Source organism: Ambystoma mexicanum, chromosome 3p (genome assembly GCF_040938575.1).
Source record: "Ambystoma mexicanum isolate Mex_15411 chromosome 3p, UKY_AmexF1_1, whole genome shotgun sequence".
In the NCBI taxonomy this organism is placed as follows: Eukaryota; Metazoa; Chordata; class Amphibia; order Caudata; family Ambystomatidae; genus Ambystoma; species Ambystoma mexicanum.
In genome coordinates this window covers 1,200,815,536-1,200,842,741 of record NC_090925.1, presented here as the reverse complement: position 1 = coordinate 1,200,842,741, position 27,206 = coordinate 1,200,815,536, and the positions used below count along the sequence as shown (strand labels likewise).

The window sequence follows — 27,206 nt, the reverse complement described above, 5'->3', positions numbered from 1 at the left end:
GAGCCACTTTGTCTTCATAAAAAAATGTCAGCCCAAGGCAGACCCTTTTGCTGGATGTGGGAAAAACTTCACAAGGAAATCTCTCACTCCCAACCTGGATGTCACATCTCCCATATAATTACCAATTGCAATAAAATGTACTGCTAAACGTGTCAAAATTCAGTATTCTCCAGACCTGCTGGCTCGGAAAGCATTGACTTCAAGAAAAGTTACCCTTGGCTGGGGCATGACTAGTATGTGTGAAAACGGGGGCACCTACTTCAAAGAGCAAGCTTCCAACACAAAGGAGGCTGATAAAAAAAAAACTCTGGGCACAGGCTGACTCGATTAAAACAAATGGCCGGAAGGCAGGAGGAGGGCCATTTGCCTCACATGAAGATTCACAATTAAATTAAAAGGACTATTGTCATTTAGGCCTTTTTCTCAGCCATCAAAAGGTGGATGGATTTCATCTATGTGCCATTTGTTATGTAATTTCCAGGCGAATTTGGGGATATAAAATTCATCTACCTGCGACTCATGGAAATGTAATGGCTATCTAAAATGTGTTTCTGGCTGATTTGAACAAGTTCCAAATGTGTTGGTTGGTGAGCGGGTGGAAAAGGAAATTAGGGATATGCTTAATAACTTACATATTCATAAATGTTGTGCTTTTAATGGAAACAGCAGAAAGGTGCCACATGGCCGTGCTACAGGGTACGGATTTGGTGGTCGGCTTATCTAATTCTCCATGATTAGCTGAATCAGAAAATATATTTAGCATGGCAGTTGCTAGTAAAATTATGAAGTTGTGATACATAACTAGTTTTTGCCAACAAGTTGAAAGGAGAACAAAGGGTGATTACAAATGGGAATTGCCATATTTTGCTCTAGTCCCCTAAACCAATCCTGACTTGGAGGCTAGTTTTGGAAGGAGAGAGAAGGGTAACTGTCAAATTCCCCAAAATTGTAAAATTGGTGGTGTCTTTGCTGCTATATAAGGGGGACTACACTGGGACACAGGGACAGAGAGAGAGGAAAGAGAGGAACAGGCAGACAGGAAACAGACCATCAGGAAGGCTGCTGAAACTTACCATCTGACAGCTGTAAGGAGACACCAGAGGAGATTGCTGAGGTGGAGCTGTCTATTCTTAGGAAGGCCTCAAAGCTGACTGGGTCCTATGGTGCAGAGCGGGAGGCCATTTATGAGCGTGGAGTGACCAGACCCCTGCCCTTTCTTTCTAGAGTGTCCTGAGATGCAGCTGGCTTTCCTGAAACTTAAACAGAGGCTTGCTATGTAAGTAGAAGTGAGCTTTGGGAAACCAAAAGGTGGGGGAGTCTGCTTGCCTTGAATCCTTTCCCTTTATAGTGGTTGGGTGGGGGGGGGCAAAACTGTGTAGATCCTTACCCTATTTAACCACAAATATTAATTTAATTAATTCCCCATTTGGCAGAACACTACGGGGTGAATTTTGTTAAAATTCGAAATTAACAAAGCTCACTTCCCAGTGTGTGCTGAAAACTACAGCCGATAATTTAATTGGGTAATACTTTTTGTCCTGCTGACCCTCTACTTCTTTAAGTAAGAGGGGTATCTTTGTTCTGAAATCAGTCCAACCTTTTTATCCAGCGTCCCCAACTCAAGCCTTTCAGTAAGGGGGGTCTGAAATCCAAATTTCCCCAAAACATCCACATTTTTCTGTCTGACTTCCCAGCATAGACCAAAGCAAGGGGGGGTCTGAAACACCAGCTGATAAATAACCCTGTGTTTATTTTAAACCAAACGTGTGGGCAATATCATCATTACCAATTTTGAAATCCTACTGCTAGCTTTTTAAGCCTGCAGGAAAATCAAAATCACACAACATTACATGATAAGTGCATTCATTATTGATATGTGTAATTATTTTGTGAAGTGAAATTTGCAGAAAGTGAAGAATTGTGATTGTGTTCTTTTTAACTCCCTTTTGAGATGTGTTTATGCTGAGAGAAGGTGATTGTGTTGTGCCACAGATAAAATGGTGTTTGACATTTTCGTACTAAATTCCATTACTTTTAATTTAAATAAATACTAATACATTTCCCGTACACCGGCCTGGTTCTTGGCTCATTGATAGCTCAGAGGAGAGGGATCCAAGGGGCATGATATGTGTCTCAGATAGGGCTCAAAAAGAATCAGTTAAACAGTGTGTTACATAACCACTTGAGTGGGTAGGGAAGGAACTCCCCGTGTTGAGGCTGGCTTCTCAATACACCATTACAGTATCAGGTGGTAATGGCCCGCCGCCGCCGCTGAAGAAATCAGGTAAGTGGAGCTAGGGGTGGGAGGGACAGTAAACGAAGGGGTCGGGAGGGTGGGGTGGGGAAACAGCCATTGGGTTGCTCGGAACATGGGCTTGGATCGTGGGATTCCGCCCACGATCCGAGCAACCAAAATGGTTGCTCCCCCTGTCACAGGTGCTAATCACTGGTAAAATCTCTAAGCTGCAACATTCCACCTCTGGATATTGCTGCCTTAATATATCACTGTTTTAATTAGAACATTGTACACTCCACTTGTATTCAAGCACGCATTGGAAAATACTCTATTTGTAACAAATTATTACTTCCTCAACAGGACGTCCACAAGAATGAAATCGCTACACGCTTTTGACACTGGTAAGGCATAATCAACAGAACGAATCAGGGAAGCTTAGGCTGGTCACCACTTTAAGATCAGGTGTGTTTTTGTCATACAGATAATTAAAATAATCAGAGCATACCGTAGGGCCTTCGCACAAGGTTGCATATATCACAGGAAAAAGAGGACTAGAAAAACGTCTAGTAGAAGGTATGCGCTCACCATGCTCTTATAGAAAGCTGCTACTGATATTAGTATTCAGTCATCAGATGTACTTCAGATATCAGAACATGAGGTTTGTAAAGTTGTTCAGTTATTTATTTGCATGAGAAGGCAAAATGCATCCAGATATCAAGTGTCACAATTTTGTATGCCAATGCATTTCGGATTGAGTCCGTCTTTAGGGCTAAGACAATGAATAATATGCTGATAAATGGTAACAATGTGTAAGTAAATTGAGAAAATAAATATAGTCAACAGAATGACACATGCCAATATGTTTATTGAATGTGAGAAAGTTCCTCATTGGTAGAGTTTGGTTGATGACCATTAGCACTTTACAGCCAAAAGCAAATTTCAAAGTGGCACATTCTCAGAGAGCTGGTGAATGTTTTAGGAATTGCTACTCCGGTCTGGGATTTCTGTGTCAGGTTGTCCTACTAGGTTGCATTAAACAACATCAGGTACAGGATTCTTCAAATACTTTGGGTCCCCAAGCACGTTGTCAATTTATCTACTGGTCTGTTTGGATCACTGTCATGTACAATGCATGTGCAGTGGAGATCAAGGATAGTGGCACCATGAAGTACATGGCTGCCACCATTGCAAAGGATTCCTAGACACCACGCTTGATAAAAGCAGGCACAGTCCGTAGGAATTCAGCTTATCCACGGAATGGGGAGACTGCTCCCAAGAGACAGGCTTTGGATCCCCCGAATGGACTGGGAAACCTTGGGAAAACTCAGTATCTGAGCAGGGTTCCCACTTCGTGTAGGGAATCATTTTAGAATTGGGTGGATTCGGTACAAGCTGCAAAAAGGTTTGTCTGCTTCTTTCAGCCACGTCCCCCTAAGTCAGAACGAGGCCCAGGGGAAGTTAATGCTTTTTAATGATGCCTATTAACACTGTGAATTGGAGAGAAAGTAAACCTTATGAGCATTAAAATTACCAAAGAATGTCTGCAAGGAGGAATTGAAACTGGCATAAGATAGAACTAGACAATGAGAACTAGACATGCCTCAGCGATTTCCTAAAACTGTATGAGAGAAGATGATTATTTCAGCATTGTTATATATTCTAAACCTGCCTTTAAATACATACTTTTTTCTTCCTTTTAGTCATGCTTATTGTCCTCATCTGTGTCTGCTTGGGATCTTTGCCTATATTATGCTAATAATTATTGCTTGTTACAACGGAACACGCCAAACAATGTCTCAATGTTTAATTGATAATATAGAAGCTGCAAATTGATACGTTTGCGTTGCAGGCTGTTATTTGAAGTTGTTCCTCCTTTCACCAGGTTTCTTTACATTTTGTTTACATACTACTTTTGATGGACGCCCTTACTTATGTGTAATAAGCATCTTTATTGCAAAAAGAAGCACCCACTCTTTACCGCAGAGGATGCATTAGGTGTAATATGCCCTGCACTTGACAATTGTCTTTTGTGTGTGGCTATGGCATCTATTAGCCAGTATTGCCTGCAGTGTTTTTCTAATTCCGCAACTCTATGTTCTTCAAGGTCACGGGGTTGCCTGCTCCTGATGTAACGTGGTATTTAAACGGAAGGCCAGTCCGTACTGATGATTTCCATAAAATGATTGTGTCTGAGAAAGGATTCCACTCCTTAATTTTCGAAGTGGTCCGGCCTTCTGATGCAGGAGAGTATGAATGCGCAGCGACTAATCGTGCCGGGAAGGCCACCTTCAGGATGCAGCTTGAGGTGCTCGGTAAGAAAAAACTAATTGCACAAACTGTGTCGCCCAGGAAGGTCATCATCTAATCAGAAACTAGCTTCCCCATATATTGGTTTAATTAATTACATAGAATTATGCTTTCAATAAAAACCTTCTTTATATTAAATATGGCCTTTTTTCCTTTAAAAGACATGAAGCAACAGTGGATTTTCTGGAGCCTACCCGTACCAGTGTAAAGAGTGCAAGGAACGCTTCACTCAGATGTCAGGCTTCTGCATCAGGAGATTGTCTCAAGCCATTAGAAATGACAAGTGCTAGGAATCCTAGTTTAAGATGTTGTTTTGATTTGTTATTTTGGTTGTCTGTTTCTCTGGGTTTTAAAGTGTCCTCACATCGTTCTTGTCCTCTCTCTGTGTTAGTCTCTAGGCCCCTCTAGCGGCTTGGCTTGTCTTTACTTTTCGAGGGTCAGGGCTTCAGCTGCTCCTTTGGCTTTTACTTTCTGTCAGTGGTCGAAGTGGGCGGGAGCGATTGGGAGAGGGGCTCCTCTAGTTTTTAAAATTAAGTTTTACCATTCCGATATTCTCATTGTTAAAAGAAACTATTCCAGAATGGCTTAGTTTTAAAATAAAAGTGTAGAAAGAAGTGGAAATGTGCCTTTCAGTTCACTTCTCTGGATGTTCTCTTAAACAGCAGGCACGTTTGTTTGGGGGTTTGGATTACGCGTAGGAGGGGCCCGCCAATGGGATATGTGGGTAGCTGGCGCAGGCCAGCAGGGAACATTGCTCTGCTACTTCTTTTCGTACACTTCAACCATCAGGGACGTCATTTCACCAAAATGCCAGGGGTAGCAGAAGTGACATCACACAACCTTGACCTCTGATGACATCACAGGAAGTGATGTCATTTGACCCCACCCCAAAGTGACATCACAGGTGGCAATGAAACACGACCTTTTACCCCTTGACAAAACAGGTAGTGGCATCACATAGCATTGTTCCTAAGTACACGACGAAAAATATGCTTACGATATCACTAATGCTGACAAGATTAGAGTTAAGAGATAATATTCACGCTCAAAAAATCTGTATTCATTTGGTGAACCCTTTTAGCACAATTGTAAATTCATATATCCAAGACAAAGTTTTTTTGTGTTCTCCAAAATCAAAATAGGTTTAATCTGTGTTTTTCCAAAGAACAAAGACAGCCAACACGTGTTTCGACCAAATCGGTCGTTCTCAAGGCCCAAACACTGGAACTAGTTGATATGAAGTCTTTGTAATGAGTCGGTGAATTGTAACTTATGATAGGTGTGGTTTGCACGTTATTTGGATTTGTTTCCAACAGCTTTTATTCAAACGTCCTCTGCCACCGATGGCGTGCGTCTATAGTAGGTCTATTGTAGACGCACACCATCAGTGGCAGAGATTAGTACTGGGATCTGACCCTGTTAAGCAACCCATAACAAAAGGAATGCTCAACCAGGATGTTTGACTAAAAGCTGTTGGAAACAAATCCAAATAACGTGCGAACCACACCTTTCATAAGTCACAATTCATGGACTCATTACAAAGACTTCATATGAACTAGTTCCAGTTTGGGCCTTGAGAACGACCGATTTGGTCGAAACACGTGTAGGCTGTCTTTGTTCTTTGGAAAAACACAGATTAAACATATTTTAATTTTGGAGAACACAAAAAAACGTTTGGCCTCATTACGAGTCCGATGGTAACCGCGGTGGTAAAATCGCCTGGTTACCGCCGAACTCGTATTACCATTCCCCCTCCGTGACTCCCGGAATTACCAGGGCATTACAGCCCCGGTGTCCCAGGAGTCACGGAGGCAGAATGGTGTTAATCCCCATTCCCATTGAGTCCCATAGGACTCAATGGGAATGGGGAAGTGGAAACACCGGCACCATCTTGTGATGGTGCTGGTGTTTCCACGTTCGCCTGCAGGCGGGAGGTGTTCAACCCGCCAGGTCAGACCTGGCGGGAAGATCACCTCCCGCCTGCAGGACTCAGGATCGGGCGGTCCGGAATTAACAGTGGCGGCGGATTTACTGCCACTGTTAATTCCCGACCACCCGACCCGTAATGAGGCCCGTTGTCTTGGATATATGAATTTACAATTGTGCTAAAAGGGTTCACCAAATGAATACAGATTTTGTGAGCGCAAATGTTATTTCTTAACTCCAATCTTGTCAATTCTATGTTTTATGAACCTTCTGGGTGGGTTCATTGTTTTGAGATTTTCGCTGCCATCACCTTGAAACTTTGGATAATGGAGAATAGCGCACAGTAACCTGTATCTAACCCATGTTCTAAAAGTGATATCACTAATGTGATATCCATGTCATACAAGAATGGAGCACCATATGTATCGGTAATATCATTGTGTGTAGGCCCATATTACTGTGAATGCAAGCAGACATTCGAGGCCAAATGATAATGATGTGTTATTATATCGCACTTAAGCGCTTTATATACAACAGATATACATACAATATCAACCAGCCTGCATTGGTACTCATTTATCGGCTTCAGGTGGATGAAAGGCTGAGTTGGTCTTGCTGGGATTCGAACCTGCAACCTGCAGTTCACACACACTCATTGCAGCAGTGAGCGCTGAACCACTGAGCTATCTTACCAGCTATAGTAAAATGAGCAATTACATGTCTGAATGTTCTCAAAGTCAGAAGCAAATAACACTCTGTAGTGGGTACCATTAAACTAGTAACTTAAATCTAACAGCAGACCAGTTCTTCTGCAGGTCTGGTGCAAGGTTGGCCACATGTCAAGCCTGCGTGGAGCTACTTTTCAGGCTTCAGAGATTGGCAAAATAGGGAAAGCAGCACACTCACATGTCATCCCATACTCTGAGCACTCATTACCTCATACATGCAAACAAACTCCCTGAAAAGCATGCCATGGGTATAGGAAAGAGACACATTACAGCAAAGCATTCATTGTGGCTCTCTTCTGTTGTGGTTATTCTTGACCTGCGTTGAGGCCAGTGAGATTTGTTAGCTCTGTGAGAGAGCGAGAGAGAGACAGATAGAGAAAGATAGAGTGGGAAATAGAGGAGAGAGAGAGAGAGAGATGGAGAGGAGAGACAGAGAGAGTGAGAGAGCGATGGTGAGAGAGAAAGCATATATCTGCCGGGCTTTAATTAACATGCAGACTACACAATGAGAATGCCTGGTTTACATCATCATCCGTCATTGCAAGGTACATGCTAACCCATGCTCCAGTCCAGAGGTCGCAGCAGGTCGGCAGAGGTCGCAACCCCCCAAATGACGTCCCTGCGACCACTGCTTTCTGTTGCCTTTAATTGGCCAGAGCGTCAACCTATTCTCGTTCTGCTCACTCTTGGGCCTGCGGTTTGGCCTTTGCTCTCTCTGCCTTCTCCATGGTCACAGCCTCTGCCATTTGTTTGCATCCTTTTCATGGCCACAGCTTTTGTCTGTTCATAGGCCTCATCCTTTGGGGATACAGTTGCCCACTCAATTTCTTTTTCTCTGCCATTTCACAGGCCACAGGCTCTGTCTTTACATACGCCATAGACTTTCTGTGAATAGGGTGCCTCACTTACCTTAATTTCCTCTGCTTGCTCATGGGCCAAAGACTCCACTTTAATCTCTGTGATTGGGATCCCCACTCACTTTCTTCTCTTCTTGGGTTAAGCTGCACCACTCATCCTCCTTTTTGGTATTATCCTCTTCCATCTTCCTCTACTCTATGGATTTTCTTTCCTCCCTCCACTCCCTGGGTTTTCTTGTCCACTCCATTTTCCTCCACTCTCCGGGATTTCTCTTTCACTCCAGCTTCCTCCACTCTCTCAGCTTTTTCTTTTACATCACCAACCTCACTATACAGGTTCTCTTTCTTTTCACCTTCTTCCCTTATCCAGGTTTTACACTTTACCTCCTCCTCACACCACACTTCTCTGAATGTCACCTCCTACACGCCACATCTTTGCCTCATTATCCTTCAGTTCTCTGGACCTCTAACATCACAACTCTACACTGTACTCCATAACAACCTCCCACTACTGTCCTCGGGCCTTTATGTGTGGGTTGGACTGAATAGCTTCTACCTGTGTGGCTGGAAGGTCAGGTGCTGTGTCTGGGATAGATGCCCCTGAATAGGGTAACCACCGTTTTGGATTTATTTTGCCTGGCAAGCTGTGGTGGTGCTGCTGGCTTGATTATACCCGTCTGCCTGCAGGATATCCCCTTCTTGGATCCCCCCATGATTAGAAGGCTACTTTGTGTGCTAGGAAGTTATTTTGTTAAACTAAGAGTTTAAAAATAGGTTTCTCCTGTATCCTATATTATGTGTATCTTTTCCGCATAGCCAACGGGACGTTGGCTGCAAGACACTCTTCCTACTGGGGTTTCATCTATAGGAAACATGAGTTCTCCTTTCCTCATGTCTTCCTGTATTGTTGTTACACAGAAATGAGCTGTGCTTCTCCCAGTCCGCCTAGATGTTAGATGGGAGAGAGGTGCTGGTCACCCATAACTGTTCTCTGTAAGGTGGGGAAGGTACTTCTGAGGCGTATTACAATGTCCACATAGTTTTCCATCTCTTTGATCTGTGCTTACGTTCCTCAGATCCACTTCTGATTTTTCCTCAATGGGAGAGGGGAAGCATGGGATATTTGGTCATTATTTGTTTGGTCTTTCAAAATGGCCTGGGAAACCTCTCCTTGCGATATATTGTTAAGATTCCTTCAAGCTATTGATGGGTTTGAGAACCTAGCAATCTCACTTTTAACGCTAACCATGAGGTTACTTCACTTTAAAATCCTCACTAGTGGGAAGCCCAATGAGTGCTCTTTACTCAAACCTCAGAACTTAGCCCAGAGATCCATGATGTAGAGTGACCTCACATCACACAAAGTGTGAGAACGTCTTGAGTGAGCGATTGTATCTGTGCAGGCATCAGAGGTAAGTTGTGTATAGAAGACGACAAGTAGCTAGTGATGCCAAAAGTCGAAAATGAACCCCTGCTGCTATGCCTCTGCGTTTTGTAAAAAATAATGGCGGTTTAACTTGTAGACCAGGATGCTAACAACGGACCCGTCATTAACGGGTCCGTTGTTAGCATCCTCCCCATTCCCATTGAGCCCTACGTGGGCTCAAATGAGAATGTGGATGTACCGGGTCCGGGTCCCGAAAATGGGAATTACCGGGCCCGCAAAAGTTGGAATGGCCCGGTAATTCCCTTTTTTCGGGTCCCGGACACGAGTTTGGAGGTAGCCATGCCGGTGATGATGGCATGGCTACCTCCAAACCCGTAATAAGGCCCATATTCTTGGCTGGGCTTTGCGCAGATTGAGTCCTGGGGTCGGTGTTGGTCTATACAGCTGAACTCCTCACATGATCAACCAACAATAGGCAAAGGGGAGCATGCAGCAAACCGTCAAACCAGCAGTCAATTCTGATTGATCAAGATTTATGCCTGATCAACTGGGTTATGCCAAAGCAGCTAGGCCTTACCATCTTGGTTCAGGTTATTGCGCTTTTCCGGATGCTAACACTCTTACTGCACTGCTAATGAAATGTAGTGATAGTGAATGGACGGCACTTTCAAGCTTATTATGCTCCTTGGAATCAGGGTTTGGCTTATTTTAGAATAGGCTACTGTAGTATGTTTTGTTTAGGCAATATAACGTTGAGAACAGGCTACCAAACCGCTTACATTTTCTTCTTGCTACTAATAAGTTTGGGATTCATCTCAGGAGAGGAAGAACCTTCTCCTAAAGCCTGATGTATCCACATTTTTCTGACATTTCTTTGCAATTATCCAGGGTATTTCGGGGTTGCAGGGGTTGAGGATGCAAAGGGAGTGAGTTTAAAGTGCTGATCATTATGCAATATTTCAAATAAGATGGACTAAAATTCTTAATGGTGCAAGTAACCCCTCAGTGTGCAAGTAGAGGGGTGCTCAAAGGGCCTTGCCATTGGATGCCCAAAGGTGGGAAGCCTGGCTGCTTTTATTGATCACTAGCACAACGTACCCTATCCTGTCACAACCCATCACAAGTTCTGTAGACAGACATGATAACACTCATCAATTGTTGAAAATCAATGATCCTGTAGATCAATGTTCCGAATCGCTTATCGCTTGTTGTGCTTTGCACTCTGAAGTAAACTGCACTGAAAATGGGTGCAGATGTGGAGGGGAGGCAAGATTTGGCGTTCTGCAGCATAGTGGAACTTTCTGTGCGCTCTTCCCACCTGTCGCCTCATCCGATGCGGTGCGTTGCAGTGCAAATATCTCAGAAAGAATGCGTCCTAGGGCCTTGAAACGTGCTCTTCAAGACTGAGTTTTGTTCCTCGCATGGAGACGGTGAAAATTAGCTTTGTTTGACCCTTCTAGGACTACATTGATCTTTTCGCAGATTTGAGGCAACTGTATCACTGGGGCTGAAATCTCGGGAAAGGGGTGAGGTGTCATGTAGCCAGTAATGTCTGGAGGGTCCTAACAGGTAGCAACTATGCACGATTTGGTGCAGATTGGTGGAACAGCGTGGAATTGTATAAGGAACAAACTAATAGATTTTCTGCTTTATATATGTAGAGAGATAGAGATTAAAGGAATTAAATGCAGGTTGGAGGAACACGTTTCCAAAATAATTGCTGACAGTTGAACATTTTGTTTTAGAAGTAAAGAAGACTTTTCCTTGTATAGGTCTGCAGTGGTGATATTTGTCTAGGCAGTGCTTCAACGTGGCATCATAGAAGCAGTACCTAATCAGGATGTGGCTCTTGGCTGGCCTGGCATGTACATTATCTTTTCCATGTAGCGCCACGTTATTTGTGATTGGTTAATTGGCAGTAGGCACTTTCAGTTAAATTCCTGGGATGGTGTTTTGAACATCTTTACATATGGTGTGGGATGCACTGTTTCATGGCTCAGCATGAATGAGACTACTAGAGGATTTGTTTGTGGTCAGGCACTCAGATACTTTTGAGACACAGAGTCCCACTGTGTGTGCAAGTGTGAGTAGATGGACAACAGATGCTCACCTACTCTGATGATCTGTTGGTGTGGATTACTGAGGTTGGGTTGGCAAGAGGACCATGCCAATGAAACACTTTGTCTTGCACATTAGTCACTGAGTAGAAACAGGTTTTCTTGGGAGTTGTAAGGAGCTTACTCCTTTCTCAGTAAGGCATCCCTTGAAAGAAAAACTGTCATTTTTATTCAAAACATGAAGCGGGAGTGAGCCTTTTAATGGGTGTGTTAATGAGGAGGGGTGAGTTTCTGGTTCTTGGTGTGCAAGTTTAGAAAGAACGACTCACATTGTGCTTTCTTTTAAGGTCAGGGAGGTCATTTTTGTCTGAAGTGGATGAGAAAAAGCTGTAAATATATTTAATACTATTTGCCTCATTTCGTTAAATGTGTAAGGAGGAGTTGGGGGGCAGGGCCAACATACCATGTTCACCTCCATTTCCCGCTTAGCCTTACACATGCAGGTGCATTACCCTCAGCATTGATTTTCGTGCTGGTGGTAATGCAAGGGAATCCCTATGGAATGTGGTTGAAATGAAATACCACCTGGTAAAATGTAAAATCAGGCATATTCTCTAGGAATCCATTGCAAATATGCCTCTGATGATTGCTAATTGCTAAAGATATTTACACTTTACCACCAACACAGTGAAAAAGAGAACAGAAAAGGCAACTTCATCCATGTTTTGCTCCAAACCTATTCAATACATGGTGGCAATGAGGACAATTGCACAGAGTGGAACATTTGCATACAAGTACTAATGGAGGCAGCCCCCTCCATGTGATATGTGCGGCAAAATGAAGTGAGGCCATTTTTTTATAATTTCACTTTATAGTATTGCATGTACATATTTATTAAGTTTATGTACCCAGCCCCAGCTGGGTTGCAAGGGAGCCCTATACAACAAGGAGGTGCATTCACAGGGTACAATAACATGGAAATCATATCATTTTAAGTGTACAGTGAGAACGATATGGAGAGATGGAATGAAGAGGGTTACAGACAGGGGATACACGTTGGGAGAACCTCAGACCCAGTCTGGAGCAAGCAAGGTTTGCAGATAAGCTCCCATTGAAGCTATATATTTCTATTTTGCCAATGGGCTGACTTTCCTAATTGCACTGGTAAGCCCTGGGGCACTGTTAGTGATTCCCTTTTGCCTTGTTCTGGTATGAGAAAAACCAAGCTGTTTGCCTTTGAATCACTCCAGAGGCACCAACTCATTAGGGAACACCCCTCCCATATTTCCACCTTTTCCTACACTGATATGTTGCTGAGTTTAGAAAAACAACGCTGAAAATATGTTTCATTTTTCTCTCCACAATTCTACATTCCTAAGTATAGTCACTTACTATTTAAATGATATTTGTATATACTCAGTATAAATTAGCCACCAAAAAACAAGCACTCGCTGTATTAAAAGGCATGCCTTCTTTAGAGAAAATGGAATTTTAAAAATTGTAGCATGTTTCCAAGAACCTCCACAGGGAAGCACTTACAGGAATGAATAGCTCAGGGGCAACCAGAGGCGTTGCTATAGGGTGTGGGGGGGCTGAGGGGGCTATAGCCCCAGGTCTTTTGGTTGTTGCCCTGGATAGAAGCTCAGAGGTTACAACCAAAAAGGTTAGCTAGCCCCCAGTACCGACAGTCCCAACATTAGCTAAGCCCTTGGTCTTTTCCAAACCTAGCAACACCCCTAGGGGCAATGCATGTGTCTCGGAAGAAAAAAAACAGCGCAGCGCAACACAGGTTCGAATCCTGATACTGTGCTTAGAAACCACTCGATGGTATTAAACGTTTTATAAAAGAACAATTATATTTACACATAAAAGTCACATTTTCACAAATTAAAGCTATCTTTCTCTGAGTTTGCAATCCCCATGACCTTCCTAACTGCACTATTAAATTCCCGAATTCTCACCAGTGATTTCTTTCTCCATTTGGGGGGTATAAACTTACTTTTCTGCAAATTAAGAATCCTCTTATGATTTAGCACCATGTTGTAGGATGTTGCCCGAGTACATGTATGGGCTTTTACACACAGAGACAGGTCACACTACTTATTTCCGCTGAGAGAACATACATTCAAACTCAATATTTCAAAAACAAAATGCATAGTTCACTAGCATCACAAGAAAATGTGGTTCTGAGGTTAGGAAAGACGCATTAGAAGAGGCCTATGTTTTACATTAATTTTCGTTAAGTTTGGTTTTCCATGCGTGCAATCCTTTTTAAGGTTCCTATTGTTTACAAGGCTCATGTATACATTGCTGACCAACTTAGATGTTCAATATTACATATTTAAAAGGAGAACCTTTGTTACTGGGGTGAAAACAGTGCAACATTTTGAATCAAGTCACTGAGCTCCAAATAAGGAAATTACCAAAGGAACAAAACGGGTGGTTTTAATTAGCCAGGTACACATGTATGATATTAAAATTTCAAATACATGCTTGGGTACCTTAAAGTTAATGAGAAATGTCCAAAATCACACTTTATGTTTGGAGATTAGCTATTTGCCTACTCGTAAGGTGTGAAGGAAGTGTCTTAAAAATCCTCTGACGCTTACCAGGAGAAACAGATTTGTATAAAAATGAAATGTAGAATACAAGGGAATTCCACCCCAAACCCTGCGCCCGCGCTTTGATAAGATTCCTCTAGTAAGGACCCACTCCAAGTTCACAGTATTTACAAGATGCCAGACTTTGGGGAGAGAAGTTAAGTGTGTATTATCTTTCTTTAATACTACAAAAGACCAGGTACAGTTTGTGAGCTCTTTCCACCCAGACCCTAAAAAACAATTACAGATGAATAGGTTAAGAAAGCTTCATGATGAATTCATCAACATTTTGAATTTTGAGAAGCTCACCTTGTGCCCTAGTAAAGTCTTGAGATAGGAGGGTTGAAAAACCTTTATTATCAAGAGAATGAATGACTCTTATCTTCAAAGAAACAGTGTTGTAACCTTTGTTATTACAAATGCATTCCAGCTATGAAGATGAAACCTGACAAAACAGAAACAAGTTAGTAATGTTTGCATCTTCCCAACCACTGCAGCCAGAGGGGTACGACGTCCTTTCATCACCAGGCCTTCTAACGCCTCCCTTTTAAACGTGGAGAAAATAACGAAAAAGATGATCTAATTATTTTGGGGGGGGGGTTGAAAGGGCAGATAAGGGGTTGAGGAGAGGGGTCGGAAATAGTAAAAAAATAGGTGGGGGAAGGTGGGATTGGGAGAAGGTGGGGAGAACCAGCCCAAAAATAAAAAATAAAAATGCAATTAACTTTTTGTTATTTTCTCCACATTTAAAAGGAGGCGTTAGAAAGACTGTCGTTGAAAGAACATAGAACCGCCAGGGTGTTGGGGGGTGGGGGGTTGTTAAGAATGAACATATAGCTGTCTTCTGCAGAATGAGGACTTTCAAAAGATGCTTCTCATAACAATTTGAGTATATTGTGGCATATGTGAAGTATTTTGTTAACTTTAGTCCTGCTAATGTAAGCCAAGTAAGAAGAAAGCTCAGTTTGAGAAGTATGATGGCATTTTACTGAAGGTTAGGTGCATACACGTGCATGTTTATTAACTTCATATTTATTGCAACAAAATATACTCTTGGTGGCGTACTTTTACGGAGAGAAGGAACACCTTACGTATGTGATTTCTAGCCCAGGGAAGAGAAGGTGGGGACCTGAGAAAAAACACAATCACTACAAATAATCTTCATGCTTCTAGCAAATCAGATATTAGGTTTGGTGTTGTTGATGTGTCAGACAGTCTAGGTAATCAATCCAATGAAACCACCAATAATAGCTGCTTACATTATTTATTACTACTCTTAGGGGAAATGGTAAATGTCCTTAGATAGGCTAACCCTATTGAGTTAGAGGAGGGCCTGCACAAAACTCCAGGGATAACATAAGGAGCCAGACTGATGCCAACAGAAGATACATGTAAGGGTGTACTGCCCTGTTTATGGTAAAGTGTGAGGTGTAAGGAATGTATGGCTCAATGACTGAAGGGTGATTATCAGCGACCTGTGTGACTCAGGAATGTGGGCACATACACACCGTACCGTGCCCATACACGTTTTCTGAGAGTCCGGGGATAGTATGGGAACCACCAAGCATGTGCCTTCAAATATGATTTAGGTTTCTTTTGCCCATCATGGGCTTGGTTAGAGGCCAACCCCCAGTCATCCTTTGCCTGTAAAATTAAACAATGCCCTGCTCCCTATGCTGGCTAGAAAAGAAAGTAGGAATAAAGGCAATGGAGTCCAAATGGTATGTCAGCCCTGGAAACCAGAAAGTGTTTATACTCTTTAAAAAGATAAATATAGCAGCTTTACATTGAAATATATGGCACTGATGGACACCTACCTAAGACACTATGGGCCTCATTACGACCAAGATGGTAATGAGTTAACATCACTGTAAAACCCTTACCGCCTAATTACGAAGTCCCTTTGCGGGTCCCGACCATAACGGCTCGTTTTACCAGCCGTTAAGGAAAGAACCCGCATAGGGACTTTTGAGGTAATTACGGTACCGCAATTTGTGGTAGCTTAATTACCGCCTTCCACATTCCCATTGAGCCCTATGGGGGCAAAAATGGGAATGGGGAAGGGCCAATGGTGAATGGGGAATTACCGCCCCGCCAACCTTGGAATGGGGCGGTAATTCCACCATTCACCATGGCGGAGTTGGTAAAATACCAGCGTCAACCAATGCGTTAATAGTGCCATGGTTAACGCCAGGGTCGTAATGAGGCATTTCCAGCCTAGAATGAGCGAGCTCATAGTACATACGTCACATGAACTTAGTGTCAGATATAGGTCAAACGCACACATATGGTTATGATGAGTATAATTACTTCTTTCGGCTCTGATGACCCTGCCTAGATCGATTCACAATCACAAGTGCCACCTGTGAGGAACAGGAAGATAAAGGATTCACATATAGGTACAGTCACAGATGCGTCAAGTACCTGTTACAATCCCCAATGTTACCAAACTGACATGGGAACTAGGACTGAATCTATACAAATCCCCAGAGAAACCCGGGTAGTTGCAGACTTCCACTAAGCACAAAGTAACACACACACAAAACAAGATCACTACCAACACGGACGAACTATACAACGTTAAATCACCCAAATGCTCACTAGGCAGGGATACACCTGGGCGCTGCTTGTTAAAAGTCGTAACACATCTTTCCTTGAGATGTATGATACTATATGTGCTGTACCAACAGGCCAGCAATCTAAGTCAAGTCCGGAACCATAATATGAAGGTTCATCGATCTGCAATTAAATGCCGCATCGTTCTCCAGGAAGCCCAGCGCCCTTTCTGCTCTCTGAAATGAGTCCGCATTCATACATAGGTATGTATGCTCCTCCCCAACTGTGCAATTTAGGATCAGCAAAAACCAGAACACTTCTATAGGGGAGTGGGAATTCTCCCTTTGTTTCAGGGTAGGTAAGACTGGTGACATACAATGCCAGGAGGAAACCGAGATAACACACTAGGACAAACTAAACACAAATGTGTCCAGGAGTTTTACAGTTTTCAAAAGTAGAAAACACGGGAAGCTGGACTGGAAAATTCACATTAAAAGCAGGTTTCACGAGAGGGTTGCTTAACTTAAACCTGTTTGAATAACCGAAATAAACAGGCCAGATCGGAGCATAGGGGTAGTTCTAGCTCCTGGCCATCTCATGAAAGGGGGATGGAGGGAAGGAAAAATACATAGAAAGCGCACGAAAAACGAAAAAAGAAAAAAAGGAAAAAGTGTGTGTGCTCGAAAACCCAATACGGCCTCTTTCACTCTCTCTTCAATAACATTCTCCTCAACTAAAAAAAAGTGCCCACACAATAGCTCAAATGTTAAAACTCTGGCTACCACCCAATATAAGATATGCCTTCTGTACATCTTGCAAACGACACGAGGAGCTGAGACCGTCTGTCTTCTCATTCCCTGTATATTATCTTACTTTTCTAAAGGGTGTAAATACCTCTGGTTATATGCACGAATGCACGATGTGTGAAACTCCCATTGAGTTAACTTCCAAACCCCGTTGGGACATGACTGCTCTAGAGCAATCCCACTTCCCTCTCAAATTGACCCACTCCTACCTCGCCGTAGAAACAGGAAATGGAGGGTAAACAGGCATAGAGTTGCCATCTCTGGCAAAGGACAGCTGGGGGGGGGTGGAACAGCAACAGCCATCCCGCTGCGGGCTGTATCTCGTGGCCCTGCTCGCCTAGCTGCACCCAGAAAGGAGAGCGAACATCACACAGGCTGGAGAGGCCTGCCGAGCACGGAACTGGCGCATCCCGAAAAGCACAAACACCTTCCGGGTTCCTCTCCTCTGTCTGTCTCTATCTAAACTCTCAGGCTTTTCCATAACGCAGCTCATACCAAACCTCGCTCCCAGGGGTGAGCAGCTGACGGTGACAACAATTTCTCCTCAGGAATGCAAGTGTCCCTCCTGGCGGTGGAATGTACCAATGCCCACCATTTCGTGAACATATGATACCGACCCCAGACAAGACAAAATGGATAGGCAGGTGCTTTTATTATCTGACAGAGACATAAATAAACCCGACAGCATGCTAATCACAAAAACGTAATACACAGTTGACAGTGCAGTAGCGTAGGCAATTAACATACATTAGTACTACATTTACATTTTAAAACAGGCATGTATACACCAGCATGTCCTTATGGTTAAATGGGGGGATCGAACTCCTGAGATTAACACAAGGAAACCCACCCCTTTAATGTACCTTTGGCCAAGGTTAACATTTTAAAAAGTAACTGTGTGCAGGGTTACATAAACATCAGCAGTCCTGGACGAGGGGCCTAAAAGACATCTTGGAGAGGCCCTACCCAAACTGGGAATCAAGGAGAAGTTAATCAAGAGAGTAAAAACAGGCACTAGACTGCATACTGGTGGAGTTGATGTATGGAAAAGGCTATTGATCTTGCTGATGTCTAGGCAGTCAGGGGAAATGTGTCAGAGTGCAGTCACTAACTAGAGCGACGAGCCTTCACAGAGTCCTGCTCTAGTGTATCAACCAAAGAAACCTCAGAAGTAAGTGAACTGATACCCCGAAGGACTCTTTGAAAGTAACATCACATAGAATCTAACTCAATGAAGGGTGCCAACTAAACATTAATTAATCACATGTGAAAAGGGCCTTTGTGTACATGTGATTTCCTTACGTTTTTGACATCACAGATTTAGAGTTAACATTACAAGTTCTGTTGCTCTGTAAATGCCATTAATAAAAATATAAGGCATGCATTACTCCTTAAAAGTGCTAAAAGGTAGATAGTGATGGGGGATAGAATTTGATAGACACCTGTGAGTGGGTTGAATTCACCCACCCATTTCTCCTTGGGTAAAAAAGCACCATTTTTAAACTAGCCTTTTCAGCTGCATTATATTTTAACTTAACGCAGGCATGAAGCCAATAACCAAATGTGAACACATGAGACTAATAAGTGTGTGACCTGTTGATTGATTTGCTATTTTGGTTCCTTAAGCTTGTGATAGTGTGACTTGCCAACAACTATTTCGTTTTTATTTTCCTACATTTTTAAATACAAACTGATTGAACATGCTACTATAATGTTGCCTATGCTATTTAACGTGTATACAGTTAATCAAGGCAGTATTCAGAATAAACATTCCACCTATAGATTGGAGGGTCAGAATGTGTGTTGCAGATGTAATGCACACTAAATCCAGATTGGATTATTGGTTGTTAGAAAGATAGAAACAGGCAGTGTGCGGTACTTTGGTTTAATGTACCATTTATTTTGCTTATCTTTGTCAACAACGTTTCCGGTGTAATTTCTTTGGATTAAGAGTGTGGAGCAACCTGTAATTAAACGTATGATACATTTAAAATGCAAGGAGTTATTGTTACAATACAGCATGCTTCTTTCCCCAGAAGTTGCGTGTGAGATTGCAGTGCACGAGACCACTTCACTAAGGTTTCCTGTGTCTGTTAAAAAGACCAGAAATAATAATATGGGAAAGCCTTGTTTGGGGGGGAGGGGGGAGGTTGTTTAATTTTACCCGAATAAGGGCTTGCTTAATTGGAAGTCTCTATAGTATGCCAGTCAACAAAATGGAGCTCACACATACATTTCTTGTTCATGACCTTAATTTAAGAGAACATATTTTCATCTGAACTATGATGACTTAAACGTGTTTAATGTTTCTCTTTCCTTTGTTTTAGCACATGAACGCCGGAGAATGCCATCATTTATCCAGAAACCCCAGAGTGTACGAGCTTTGGAAGGGGATACTGTGAGGATCGAATGCCACGTCTCTGCGGTTCCCTTTCCACAAATATTACTGAAGAGAAATAATGAAATGCTGCAATATAACACGGACAGGATAAGGTAGGGGGCCATTGCCCATGCTGTGAAGCAAGCCAAAAGCCCAGTGCTGCAACCTATTCAACCAGGCTCGTGCACTGCAATTGCAGCACAGACTTTGCTTGTGCCACTTAAGCATGCCACATGTTGTTTATGAATCGCAAATGCGGTGCAAGCATTAGGTACGTGCCAAGGTGCTGAGGTCCCCCTAGCCACCAACCCGTTTTAGCAAAGGGTTGTGGCATCAGTAGGAACTGTGAAGGTTCAGTAGGTCAATGCAGCCCCTATCATTTGAGGACGGTAGAGGCGGCATTAAAATCCGAAATGATCAATTCTGTCAGAACCCTCTCATGCCCGCCTACCACCTATGCTCAGCGCTAGGTTGCGATCAACACTGGGCCCTCCGTTGCATGGCTTTGATGTGTACTTGTAAGCAGCCTAACTAGCCATCTGACCAGACTAACCTATCACACCGTAAGAACTGGTTGGTGAATAGTGATGCCACTTCAGGCAATCAGATACAATGGATGGGATGCGGAACACAGTTGGACACAACCGAGGAATCTGTTAGCGTAAGTCCCCATTTAAAGGTGCGGGTGGCCAGTGGTAGAATGTCAGATTTAAGTTTCAGGAAAAGTGCAGGCTCTGCTTTTGGTTTGACGTAGTCCAAGTATGCTACATAACCTTGTGATAGTTTGCAATCCCATTGAGAAGTACCAGTCGAAGGATTAAGGTTCTGGGTGATAGTATCCTCAATTGCTCTATTCGGATTTTCGGTTACCATTAATGATTTAGACCGACTGTTAATGGATTCTGGGGAGGTCCAATAATTTTTTAAACCTAGGTCAGACCATGATAATTTAATATGCCTACACCATGGCAAACTGCGGCCACCCTCTTGTCCCAAGACATCAAAGATAGCTGCTCTAGCCTTCTCAAGGGAGTGTGAGCTGCATAGCCGAACCCAATATAAGATTGGTTATTCGCAATGTTCCGACCAATGTAATTCAGCTTCAGCTCTTCATTGTAGGTGTACTCTTAGGCAATACCAAGATGTTTTAATAAAGGAGTTTTCTGTAACCTCTAAGCCTTCGGCAGGGTGGAAGCCCCGAGTCTCTGCACCAAAGAATGCATCTTGGCGTGCTTGAAGTCTAGAAATCTTGAGGGCAGGTTTAATGGCACCGCCGCCATGATCTCTCATGACTATGCTTACTATGCTCTTGAACATACCCATAGGTATTGTGAAATGAACAACAATTGTAATTCTGATATATATTAGCTGAGGAACCGGGAAAACATGTTTACTTTAGAATTCTATTAAAAACAATACAACAAGACGATGTACAGCACACCACAGTAGTCTGTGCCTACATGTGTGTTCTTCAGTCTCTTGCCACTTCAATTGTTTCTTTCATGTTTCAGGTTGCTCCAGGACTCCAATGGTAAAATCTGCCTCATTATGTACAACGTGAACAAGAAAGATGACGGGTGGTATACCATATCTGCGGTAAACCAGGCGGGAGTAGCTACCTGCCATGCACGCATTGACGTTGGAAGTAAGTGCCAGTGTTCCGGCTAGGATGCCGTAATAAACTGCTTGCAAATGATTCAACAGGCAAAGACACAAAGGGCCAGATCCTCAAATAGAAGCGCAAATGAAGGGAGCGCAGGGATGGGGCTTGTTTCATTTGCGCTACTTTCTGAAATGTTCAGGTCACCTATTCTCAAAAGCGACCTGCCCATTTCACGAGGGGCTGGGCAGTGGCACCTTGCATACATCAGTGTTAAGCGCTCGCTCCCGACACTATTGTATGGCAGGCTCCCAGCAAGGACGTGGTTACTGGGAGCACTTTTCACAGAGACGGGCCCATAAATGCTAAAGAAAAGAATGTTCATCCTTTTTAAGGGGATGGAAATGCAAGTGTGACAGCGGGGTTCTAAACCGCAGCAGTCACACTTAAAAATAAATAAAAAAACACCATGAAAGCATTAGCTATTACACGGTCATGATTTGCGCCTCCCCCTGCGCCTGTTTCAAAATGTACAGGGGGACGACCATTCTTTCTGCGCATTTATTCATTTATATTTTTCAAGCGCTCAATCAGCCCGGGGGCATCGAGGCGCTGTTACAGGAATGCGTCTCTTAGTTGCGTATTTATAACCCGCGGACCCGGGGATCGAACTTGTGTTGCTTCGTGTCGTCTTGTTTCTAAGGCGAGCACGTTGCCGCTGAGCTATCCGGTTTGTGAATTCAGGATGCACTTTTTAAAAGCCGAGACATGTGCCCTTATTTGCGGGGGTGGAAAGGGCATCTGACTAAGCGCATCTAAGACTCGCTCGTTTAGATGCCTTACGTGAATTGGGCTGATCCCTTTTTGGCTCAAGTGAGGCGGTGCGCTGGAGTATGTCCGCTTTTGTTTCAAAAATGTTTTGCGAATCTGGTCCAGTATGTTTTCAATATGGCAATCCGATGTGTATGGCTTTGACAATGATGAGCGAGACCATCTTGACCACTTTCCTTTATAAGAACCCTGGGGCGCAATAACAAAGAACCAGGCGGGTCTCACCAGGTTCTCAGGGTAATGGACATTGCTCTAGAGTGTGAGAAATGCTTTTTATACCTCAACGTTTGTATTGTGCATTGGCTATAAAGTGTTTGCCATTCTCAGCCTTAATTCACAATTGTTTTGCAATATCTTGTATATGAATGCCCCTAAACACCGTCAATATTTCCTTCATCCTACCCTAACCCCACACCAGCACTATTTAATTGCAATGAGGTCAAATGAACTGGAAAAAAAGTCATGTAACCATTATATCCATGTGAAAGAAAACCCCCATTACCCACTTTTTGGCAGAAGTAACAAGTTAAACATCATTTTTATAACTATTAATCTTACCTGGGAACTTTTTTTTGCCAAAGAATTTACTGAAAAATTGTAAGGAATTTATTTAAGACATTTAACTTATTTTCCTCTGACAATAATCCCACTCGGTACCTTTTTTTATATGTACAAAAAAAATAGTTTTATTAAATATGTTTTAAAAGTGTGGTAGATGAAAGAAAATGTGCCTACTTTCACTCCAATCGGAAAGAATGGCAAAATGCAAACTGTGCAAAACAATCACAGGCCTTTTGGCATTTTGACTGATTGCACTAATGAAGCCCCATACGCGCCACCTTTGATACTCTGCCCCATACGGCACAACATGTGTGTCATGGTGAACGCTCTGTCGTAGTAGCAGCCATTTTGAAGAAACGAGTGAAATGATTATTTAAAGTTGGGGGACAGACCGTTGTTTAATGTTTTTTTAAAAAACCTTATCTAGTTTCCATGCTGTTTGGTTTAATGATGGGGTTTCCGGTGTTGTGCAACACTACGTTGGGTTTGTTTTGGTTGTGATCATTATTATTTGTACTCATGTCTCTCGCTACCACCGTTCGTGTGGTTAAAGAATTCAGCCATAAGAGATTAGGAGCATCGTATATAAACCGTTGTGATCCTGCTATTCAGTCATCAGCACCATTCGATCATGCACTGAACAAGCTAGGAGGCATGGATTGCAGAAATAGAGGGTACATTTTGTGTAAAGCCCCACAGGACAAACATGTTTGCCTGCGACGTTTAACATGCTTATTGGCTTTTCCAACACGTGTTTCATGAATGCCCGTCACCCAGCTACATCACATGTCCTCATCTAAACCAATTTTCAAAATGTACCCGAAATTTGATGTGGAAAAGAGATTACATCAGTGGTCGAAGTGAGCTGGAACGGTCGGGAGCAGAGTTACACTACTTTTATCTTTTACTATCAACAGTTCTGCTATTTTGTTCAACCTTTTTCCCCCTTCCGGAACTGTTCTCTGTGAATTTAAAGCACATTTCCCCAATTTAACACCCAATAGCAGTTACAGCTAAATTGAAATCTGATTAAACTCAATTGGCTGTGTCAAGCAGCATGGGTGCAACCCTTGAAAAATGTGTTACACATTGCTCCTGGCGCGGGCCACAGTTCCACTGCTACACTTCTACCACTGGATTACATATATGAATAATTGAGTTGACAGTGTTTCTCTGTTGTATTGCAGCTCGGATGAACGCCAACCTTTCAGCAGCAAAACCCTTAAAAGTTCGACCAACTTTCAGCATTTATTCCACCCTCGAGAGAAGAGCACAGGCAGCGAAATCAGAGCCAGATTTTCACCAAGCGCAGCCCTCATACCCTGGAGTCTATGAAAGTGAAGAGCTTTAAGCGTAATGCAATCACGAGAAAGGCGGAAGGAAAGATCTACTATATGTGCTGATATGGTTACAAAAGAATGAACGGAGACTGCAATGGTGTGATCTTGGTGATGGCTGGTAGTGGTGGGCCCAGTACTTCTATTTAGCACAGTATTTAGGATGTCCTCCCTAGTCATGTCTGCCGCTCTCCTGGTGTAACACTGTGTATTCAAGCCCTTTGTTAGTATGCCTAGGCCAAGCAAGAACTCCTAATGTAGGAATTGTAGGCGACGGGACAAGGAACCCATATAGCAACTATACAGTGATTGAAATCCATGAAATATATTGTCCAGACCTGCTCCTAATTCTCCGTGCCATCGTGGCTCAGGGACTTTGTAAGCCCTTGCATCATGACATCCTAGCAAATTCATTTGACTTAAGCCAATAAAATTTAGCAAAACTCTACACATATTTACCATAACTCATATCGTCCTGTACAATACAAATTCCTTCTTAGACATTGATTGTTTCAAAGAGGTCAAAGGCCATATAAAATCCACCATTGCCACATTGCTGCATGACATGACCCTCTTCAAGAGAAGAAAATGTGTTACCACAGTCTCAAAACACCCCCCTCTCACCCTCCAAAGTACCTGGCAGATAGATATTGCTGTAAAATAAGACATTTCCTTCCCAGCTCCATCCCATTTTATCCGAACCCACTTTGGAGATTTGAGTTTTCAACTGTGTCGCAGTCAAAAATGTTACCTTGTCCATGAGTGTTCTACCAGTCAGAATAGATGTAAACTTCCATACAACAAACCTATTAATAACATATGACTACCTTTAAACACGATTTTTAAAGATGTCACAAATTGTTTAAATGTATTTGAAATTGTATTTTTCTGAACAGCATATTTCATTTATTTGCACAGTACCTGGATATGAACTGTTTGAGCTGCTACTAAACCTACGATAAAGAAATTGAAAACAGTAATGCTTTTTAAACTCTATAAAGGCGTTCAAATATTCCATTCAAGTGTTGATCATTATTGCTGTCTACCTGGCTTCCTCTTCACCGTCTTTACAACATTACAATAAGTTTACATTGAGGAGAGAGGCAACCTGTCATGCCCTTGAAGAGAAAACCTCATTAATTGTATGTCAATATCCACATCAGGATATGGAATCCTCCGGTCTGCCTCAGGTGGTAGGTTACAGACAAGGCTGAGTAGCCATTTGTGGGAATGCTGTTATTATCTTTGTTTGTAGAGTTTCTTTTTCCCGTTTCAGAATTATCTCCCTTTCAAGAAATGATGGTCTGAGATAGAATTGGCTGACAAAGTGTGCATTCTAGAAATGGGGCTTTGCTATAAGGGCCCGCTTTTCTCGCAAACTAATCTCATTGGTAGAGGAACCAAAGGATGCAAAACCTCTTTACAAACGTGCTGACTAGTTTGGCGGGTTTAACATTGAGCTTATGGCCCTGGAACGTCCATCTGTTACTGGATGGGATTACACCAAAATAAGTCTGAGTCCAAATAACCGGACAAACCCAAGAGGATGGCTAAAACAGGGAGTTTATAACAAACATCAATGGACGTACGCTCGTTCTCAGTGATTTCCACAAGAATACAATTACATTTATTTATTTATTTTAGCATTTATAGCAACCCACCAAGCCCTCATAGGTAGGTGCATTGGCATAGGTACGTATAGTTCAAGCCAGTGCAAGAGGCTGATTAGTTAAACAAGTGAGTCTTTATTTTATTTTTTCTGAAGAGTTTGTAGGACGTCTCAGAGCATAAATGTAGTGGGAGATTGTTCCAGAGGTTAGCTACGACAGTGTGGAAACTTGAGCCGCCTGCATGTTTCCATATGAATTTGAAGGTGAGTAGTTGCTGGCTGTTGGGAGGATCTGAGTGGTCTGGTGAGTATTTCTTGATCCTCTGGGCAAGGTGGATTGGGGCTTTGTTCGGCAGGCACCTGTGTGCAGGCGAGAGGATTTTAAATTGTTTTCTTTCCCAGATGGGGAGCTAGTGGACTGAGAGCCTTAGCTCAGAGATATGGTCAGATGTGTTCAGTGTTGTTAAGTGACTTCAATTCAGTACTCCAACTAAGTCAGTGCCTACTCTGGGATGCCCAAGGGAAGCCCTTATTTATATATCTTTATGACAAGTTCATAGATCTGGATGATAAACCCTTATATAACGCCCCTCTCTTGGAATCCCCCGACCTCACTGAGCCAAGAAGTAGGTTTGTTTTGCAAATTAAAAGATTTATTGAAAAATTAAACAAGATATATATCACACTTTTATAAATAAATTAATATTCAATAGCACACTTATGAATATGACAGGGATCAACAATGGATAATATTACACTAGCACACTTTGTTAATTACTTAGGAGTTGGTATAGAGAGGATAAAATAGCTGAGAATGCTTTTATGGTTTCAAGGAAATGCAATGATGGAAGAGAATGCAGCACAGAAATAAACTGAGATGGTTTCCACAATAGATAATTTTATCACTTTTTCTTTTGACAATTCACTCCCCCCCTATGCAATATAAGGAGATGGAAGGGGAGCACACGATTTTCAGGAATACAATTGAATGCAATACCAATTCAGTTCCCCCCTAGCAAGCTTAGAGCAACCGGTATGCTTTTAAAACACAGGCAAAAATACTTTAAATGTGATTTGCAAAGAAGTGTAAATGTGCTAAAATGATTTTAATTCCCTATAGGAGATTCAGGGTAGGTGATAGCTACTTGGGATTGGTTCAGGTCAACACTATCAGTGATTCATGAGGGATTATCAGGTTGAAAACGGATTTCAGCAGTTGCAAACAAAAGACAGCGATTTTGACAGGTGGAGAAATTTGATTCAAATTGAAATTCGCGGCACTTTTTCCGAGTGTGTCGAGCGCGATTACACTAAAACTATAAGGAGTAGGAAGTTGGCTCATTGGAAAGGTGAGGGTCCTAGCTTTAAAATGAAAGTTAAATCTCGTTCCTAGCACACGCGGTTCAAAAGATACAGACGATTTTGTGG

At 42.5% G+C, this 27,206-nt stretch overlaps 1 protein-coding gene across 5 annotated transcripts in view; it reads left to right on the top strand.

Annotated features, from left to right (window-relative positions):
• The window catches only part of MYOT (myotilin), a 546,673-nt gene extending 521,487 nt beyond the window's left edge, over positions 1-25,186 (top strand). For all 5 annotated transcript variants that reach the window (XM_069652618.1, XM_069652622.1, XM_069652620.1 and 2 more), the window contains 4 exons: positions 4,341-4,548; positions 19,788-19,953; positions 21,352-21,485; positions 24,020-25,186. In XM_069652618.1, the coding sequence (XP_069508719.1) occupies positions 4,341-4,548; positions 19,788-19,953; positions 21,352-21,485; positions 24,020-24,183 (672 nt within the window). In that variant the 3' untranslated portion in view covers positions 24,184-25,186. The remainder of the gene's footprint in view (positions 1-4,340; positions 4,549-19,787; positions 19,954-21,351; positions 21,486-24,019) is intronic.
• Positions 25,187-27,206: the final 2,020 nt, after the last annotated feature.